Source organism: Myotis brandtii, unplaced genomic scaffold (assembly GCF_000412655.1).
Source record: "Myotis brandtii unplaced genomic scaffold, ASM41265v1 scaffold500, whole genome shotgun sequence".
Classification (NCBI taxonomy): domain Eukaryota; kingdom Metazoa; phylum Chordata; class Mammalia; order Chiroptera; family Vespertilionidae; genus Myotis; species Myotis brandtii.
This window is the reverse complement of record NW_005369062.1, coordinates 1,774,244-1,781,482: the sequence shown is the minus strand read 5'-3', so window position 1 is coordinate 1,781,482 and position 7,239 is coordinate 1,774,244. Positions and strand designations below refer to the sequence as shown.

The 7,239-nt window shown below is 38.5% G+C and overlaps 1 protein-coding gene across 3 annotated transcripts in view; it reads right to left on the bottom strand.

Annotated features, from left to right (window-relative positions):
- Positions 1–7,233, bottom strand: part of THSD1 (thrombospondin, type I, domain containing 1) — a 52,397-nt gene extending 45,164 nt beyond the window's left edge. Inside the window, exons 1-2 of one of the 3 annotated variants that reach the window (XM_005876945.2) lie at positions 7,163–7,233; positions 3,323–3,475 (exon numbers count right to left, since the gene is read on the bottom strand). In XM_005876945.2, the coding sequence (XP_005877007.1) occupies positions 3,323–3,380 (58 nt within the window). In that variant the 5' untranslated portion in view covers positions 3,381–3,475; positions 7,163–7,233. Of the gene's footprint in view, positions 1–3,322; positions 3,476–4,116; positions 4,351–7,162 lie in introns of those variants that run through there. The other 2 variants (XM_014548304.1, XM_014548305.1) reach the window with 2 other exon arrangements.
- Positions 7,234–7,239: the final 6 nt, after the last annotated feature.

Genomic DNA, 7,239 nt, shown 5'->3' with positions numbered 1-7,239 from the left:
GAGAAAATAAACAAATGGGACTACATCAAAATAAAAAGCTTCTGCACAGCAAAAGAAACCATCAACAAAACAACAAGAAAGCCCACTGCATGGGAGAACATATTTGCCAATGCTATCTCAGATAAAAATTTAATCTCCAAAATTTACAGGGAGCTCATACAACTTAACAAAAGGAAGATAAACAATCCAATCAAAAAATGGCCAAAGTACCTAAATAGACACTTTTCCAACAAGAATATACAGAAGGCCAATAGACGTATGAAAACATGCTCAAAGTCACTAATCATCCGTGAAATGCAAATCAAAACAATAATGAGGTACCATCTCACACCTGTCAGAATGGCTATCATCAACAAATCAACAAACGACAAGTGCTGGCGAGGATGTGGAGAAAGAGAACCCTCCTGCACTGCTGGTGGGAATGCAGACTGGTGCAGCCACTGTGGAGAACAGTATGGAGATTGCTCAAACAATTAAATATTGAACTCCCATTCAACCCAGTAATCCCACATCTGGGAATATATCCCAAGAAACCAGAAACACCAATCAGAAAGGACATATGCACCTCTATGTTCATAGCAGCACAATTTACAATCGCTAAGATTTGGAAACAGCCTAAGTGCCCATCAGCTGATGAGTGGATTAAAAAACTGTGGTACATCTATGCAATGGGATACTATGCTGCTATAAAAAAGAAGGAACTTTTACCATTATAACAGCATTGATGGACCTGGAGAGCATTATGCTAAGTGAAATAAGCCAGTTGGAGAAAGATAAATATCACATGATCTCACTCATATGTGGGATATAATGAACAACATAAACTGCTGAACAAAAATAGACCCAGAAACTAAGAAACACTGAACAGACAGTCCAACCTCAGAGAGAAAGTGTGGGGGGGAGAAGGGTAAGAAATAAACCAAAGGACTTTTATGCATGCATATTAGCATAACCAACGGACACTGGGGCGGTGGGGGCTTGTCCTGGGGGAGGGCAAAGTGGGGGAGGGTGTCAATCGGGGAAAAACGAGACATATGTAATACTTTAAACAATAAAAAAAAGAGGCATACACCACTTAGTTAACTAATGAAAGCCTATTGTCAATGCCAGGGACTGTCAATGAGGAGGATCAAATTCTGATTTGATGGGCAACCAATCAATGAAAGAGACATACATGACCAGTTGGAAATGGAGAAAAAAGATACAATGGGTTCCAGCATAGTGTACTGAAAAGAGAGCTTACTACTTTACAACTCTTGTTTTTTCAGACAAGAATATCATTTCATTTAGAAAACTGCAATTTGATTGTATGCCATACTGACTACTACAGTATAGCTTTCTCTATGATTTCATTTCTTCTCTCCCCATTCCTTTATTGTATTTAAAGAACTGTTGCCTCAATATAAACATGTTGCTTAATAAAAACAACCTAACCCTGGCTGGTTTGGCTCAGTGGATAGAGCAGACTAAAGGGTCATGGGTTTGGTTCCGGTCAAGGGCACGTACTTCGGTTGCATACTCGATTCCTGGCATCTCTCTCTCACATCAATGTTTCTCTCTGTGTGTCTTTTCCCTCCCTTCCACTCTCTCTAAAAATCAATGGAAAAAAATATCCTCAGGTGAGGATTAAAAAAAAACAAAAACCATCTTATTGGTAATGGTATATTTTGATCAACATCAAATAGAGAAGGGGAAATAAAAACCTAGACCTATAAATATACCTGTTCTTCCATTAGTAGACTATGCACTCAGCTTCTATGCTGTATGCTCTATTTTATGCTCATTCAATTTTTATTTTTATATTCCAGTAAGATATTTTGTGCTCAACAATGATAAATATCCATCCATGGTCCTGGCTGGGTAGAGCATCATTCCGATACGCAAAAGTTGGGAGTTCGATTCCCACTCAGGGAATCATACAAGAATCCACCAATGAATGCATAAATAAGTGGAACAAATCTCTCTCACTCTCTCTCTTAAAAATCAATCAATAAATTAATTAAAAAGACAATGACAAATATCCTTGCAGACTTTATTTAAATGGAAGATTTTAGTGGGGGGGGGATGGGGTGGAAGGACACATATGCAATAACTTAAACAATAAAGAAATTTTTAAAAAATTAAAAAAAATAAATGGAAGATTTTATGTCTTTATTTATCACTATGAAAACAAGGACACTTATAAATTATTGTATGAGGCTGTTACATACACAGCAATCTGTTTTTAAGTAGGGATAAATGACTTTAAAAGAAATGAATCCCAGATTGGTATTCTAGAAAAACTTGTTTAATTAAACTTCTTAAAAAAAATTACTGAGAAGATTCACTGGACAAAATGACCAGTATGAACTCTAGTCCATTTAACTGGCTGTGCCATCAATATTACACGAGCCAGGATTCTCCTTCTCTTGGATCATAATTTTTTCATCAAAATAGAAACAACTTCTACTCTCATACCATCAACTGCTTAGATGTTTATGAAATATTTGGAAATCATCAAAACCAGCATTATTGACTCTATTGGTTCAGTAGGTGCATGTCTGAGAAATGAACTCAATATTTAATTGAAACTGAATGAAGAAAACTAACATTAAATACCACTGTATGCTCAACCATTCAAGGTGTTTCCAATTCTTGACTATTTTTCCATAGCAACAACCCTGTGAAGTCAATATTATTACTAAGGTTGAAAGGAATTTAAAAATTTATCTAAAGCCCTAGCCAGTTTGGCTCAGTGGATAGAGCATCAGCTTGCAGACTAAAGGATCCCGGGTTCAATTCCGGTCAAGGGCACATGCCCAGAGCTCGATCCCCAGTAGGGGGCGTGCAGGAGGCAGCCAATCCATGATTCTCTCTCATCATTGGTGTTTCTATCTGTCTCCCCTTCTCTCTTCCTCTCTGTAATCAATAAAAACATATTTTTTAAAAAAACTTATCTAAGGTATACAATTGGCAAAGACTGAAAATTCAAATTGGTTCCAATGATAATATAGCAGCAAAACTCTCTTGTCAAGTGCAATCTTACATCAAACCCCAATGTATAAAACATCATGTAACAGGCTTGTCTCCAATTTATTAAATTGAAAGTGAATTGTTTTTATTATCTTTTTAAGATTTAAAAATATATTTAAAGTGAAATTTGAATCCATAATTCAGAACCTTAACAGAACCCAGGATTACAAGGATCACAGTTTGAAAGGTACTGCATTGTAAACCCTGCCCTGCCTCCTCATGCAGGTCATCAACATCAATGCATTTATAAACTTGTCAATGATGTTTCTTCATTGGTTCCGATAGCGTTAAGTACACTCACAATACTCACCACAGTCACAGAGCACCACCAACAATAGATTTGAAAAGTCTTTCAACATTTGTTTCATTCTGATCAGCAAAATCCCAGGTCTTTGGTCTCCTCATGTCCTTTCTCACATCTAAACTGTGAATTTTTTTTTTCAAAAACACCTGAAATTAGAACCTCAGAAAAATGATGATATTCTTAAAATAGTAATCATGAAATTACAAAAACCATTCTAAGAAATCAAACTCCCTAGGTAGTACTGAAAAGAGCATACAAAGGACACTCATTTTCACTGGGGAAATGATCTGTAATTATACACTTCCCCTTTCTTCCACTATAGATCACCTGTTAAGAATATTCAGGGTGCTCAACACCAAGATTACCTTTGTAGCACATCTTTCAGTGGAGAATTTATTATTATTTTCTTAACTTCATCAAAACTAATAGCCAATCTTTTTTGTTGTTAATCCTCACCCAAAGGTATTTTTCCCATTGATTTTTAGACAAAGTGGAAGGGAGAGGGAGACAGAGAGAGAGAAATATCAATGTGAGAGAGACACATTGATTGGTTGCCTCCCACACGTGACCAAGCCTACAACCAAGGAACATGCTCTTGACCAGAATCGAACCCGGGATCCTTCAGTCTGCAGACCAATGCTCTGTCAATTGAGCCAAACCAGCAAGGGCGCCAGTCTTGATAATACATCTTCACATATTTATCTGCTTTGGTATTTCACACTGATTTACTAAACTTTAGTAAATTTATTAAATGTTTGTCAAACTTTCTTTTAGCATTATGCTATGTAGAAAAGTCCTACCTTGCTTCCACAAACGGGCATACTATCTTCCTTGCACAATCGGTGTGTTATCTGAATTGCTTCATTTCTTAATGCCTAGGAACTATACCAAAACTATCAAACCTTTAAAAAAGATACCCAGAGTAGTCAATTAAATGTGAACTTCATGTGGCGCTGACTTCCCTTATTTAGACTACTCTAAAGCAGTAGTTCTCAACCCTGGCTGCACATTAGAATCACCGGGGAATCTTTTTAAACTCCTGATTTCTGGGCCTCATCCTCCGGAAATTCTGTTTCTTTGTTATGGGGTGGGGCCACAACATTAGTAACAAAGAAACAGAATTTCTGGAGGATGAGGCCCAGAAATCAGGATTTTAAAAAGTTTCCCAGGTGATTCTAATGTGCAGCCAAGGTTGAGAACCACTGCTCTAAAGAGAAAACAGATAAATAACAATTATCATCATCTGTCAGTCTTCAAATACTTGTTGCTGCTGTTACACATCAAGAGACAGATGATTTCACGCAGCAATCTTCCCAGACCACCTAGGAGAGCAGGAAAGACCTTGTTGGCCTATGCTTCAGAATGATTTGTGGGAGGAGGCACTCACTTTAATATAAACAACTGTTAGACCACAGAATAGTGGGCATTTAAGTGCCCTTTGTTTTTCATACTAGAATCTAGTAAAAATGGGCTACTAAACATAACCAAATATATATTTACTTAATGTCCATATTCCCATTATCCAGTTAATAATTTTAATAAATATATTTTATTCCAAATATAAGTATGCTATATCCATTCAAATAAGACAGAAAAATAATGGACTTAAAGGGAATGATTGGAATAATAAAAAATTCAATAGAAAGAGAACTGATATGTGTCTATTAGCTTTCTTTTAGTGGGAGTTGGTTGAACAAAGGAAATAGGTGCTGTACTTCCTTAAAGGAAAGCAGAGATTTAAAGCGTAATTATGCAGATGATTAGGACTCCCTCCACCCCACCAACAAAACAAAACAAAACAAAAAATTCAATTTTGCTGGAATTAGGCACAGATTTGACCTTAATCCTTTTTTTGAACATGGACTGGGAAACTTGGGCAAAGACAGCAAGTGACCATCACGTATCTCCCCAGCAAGCATAGGATTTGGGGCAATTACAAAGCTTCCTTTAAGTCAGCAATACTTAGTAACCAAAGTCAGGAGAAACAAGCATCCATAGCTCCCAAAAGTTGAATGGCTTTTTCCAAATTGCTTGCTTCCCTGTTATAACTATTTTTTTAAAGAAGCTCCTAATTACAACTGATTTTGTGATTATAACACATTTTGCTCCTTAAGAAAATGACCAGTAAAACCTAGAATAGTGTAATAATCTATATTTAGAACTGAACAGAAATGGAATTATAAAATAAACCATCCTACCTGAAATCATAATACAGATTTATTTTTTTTTTGTATTCTCAAGATTCTGAAAATAAATGCTGAAATTTTACTAGCTCAACCACTAATCTGAATACTTTAACAGAGCATCCCAAAACAGAATTAATTGCTGGGGGAAAAGCACTACATTAAAAAAAATGATAGCATGCTTTTTTTTTTTAATAACTTGCTTGCTCAATTTATCCCAACATGTTGTTCCCAATACAGTACTTGCTATTTACAATGTTTGACTTGAGAATCATTTTGAGAAAATAAGAACTTAAGTATACTTTATACACATTTTAAAATACTTCTATATAGCATTCACAGACAAATTCTAAATGTATCAACTACAGGGTAGGTAGAAGTTGTGAATATTCTCAATGGCTAATGGTATCACACCAAGCTCAGATTTCATGTTTTTGGTGAAACCAGCTAAGATAATCCCCACAGTGTCTTCGTAATCGCAGGAAAAGACAATGAATTATGCTAAAGGACAGGAGACCAATGGCTTATTAAAAATAAAAGGGAAAAGACCCCCTAGCTCAGTGGTTCTCAACCTTCTGGCCCTTTAAATACAGTTCCTCATGTTGTGACCCAACCATAAAATTATTTTCGTTGCTACTTCATAACTGTAATGTTGCTACTGTTATGAATCGTAATGTAAATATCTGATATGCAGGATGGTCTTAGGCGACCCCTGTGAAAGGGTCCTTCGACCGCCAAAGGGGTCGCGACCCACAGGTTGAGAACCGCTGCCTGGTTTGGTTCAGTGGACTGAGCGTAGGCTAAGGACTGAAGGGTCCGGTTAGATTCCGGTCAAGGGCACATGCCAGGGTTGTGGGCTCAATCCTCAGCAGGGGGAGTGCAGGAGGCAATCAATCAATGATTCACTCTCATCATTGATATTTCTATCTCTCTCTCCCTCTCCCTTCCTCTCTGAAATTCATAAAGATATATAAATAAATACATAAAGGGGAAAAGAAAAAGCAAAGTTATTTTGTCCCTCTGATAAACCTGCACATGTTTGTTTGCATACATCTAATAATAATATTTATTAGGAGGAAATCCGTAATTCCAAAGCAGCTCGTGTAAACTGGCTTTATTTACATATGCAGTCCAGTGGCTCTGCCCTGGTCCCATCCTCCCACCCTTTGGATGCAGCTTCCCTGGGAAGCGGTGTGCTCCCTACATCCACCCAGCTTTCCAAAGGCTCGCAAGTCAAGTTCATGCTTGCAAATCTAGCCCTGCCTGTGTCGTCAGAGAAAGCTCTCTTAAAATGAGGACCGTTTTGAAAGGCTTATATCCCAAAAAGGATTTCTTTTGGGGAAAAGAGCTAACTTGTTCCCAAACGCTCAGTAACCTAAGACGTATTCTTCAAGGGTCTCAACTATTCGAACTTACAGTCTACAGTCAGCTTCCGTCCCTCAGCAATACCTGAGCCTGGGGAGCGCCGGGGCGCACACATGTAGAGCCTGCCGCCCTGGGGCGGAGGCTGAACATCAAGTAGTGAGGGAAGGCGACTGGGTGCGTCGAGGGACTGGCACCGTCTGCCTACCTGTGCTTTCGGGCTGCGGGGAGATTGGAGGCGACAGGGTCGGGGAAGTCCCCGCGGCACAGGAGCGCCTGCCGGCGCGCGCAGAGCTCTTACCTCTCGGGACTGGCGGGAGCAGCGGCGCGTGGTGGCGAGGAGAGCGCTGGCCAGAAGCCTCAGGGCCCGCGAGGTAG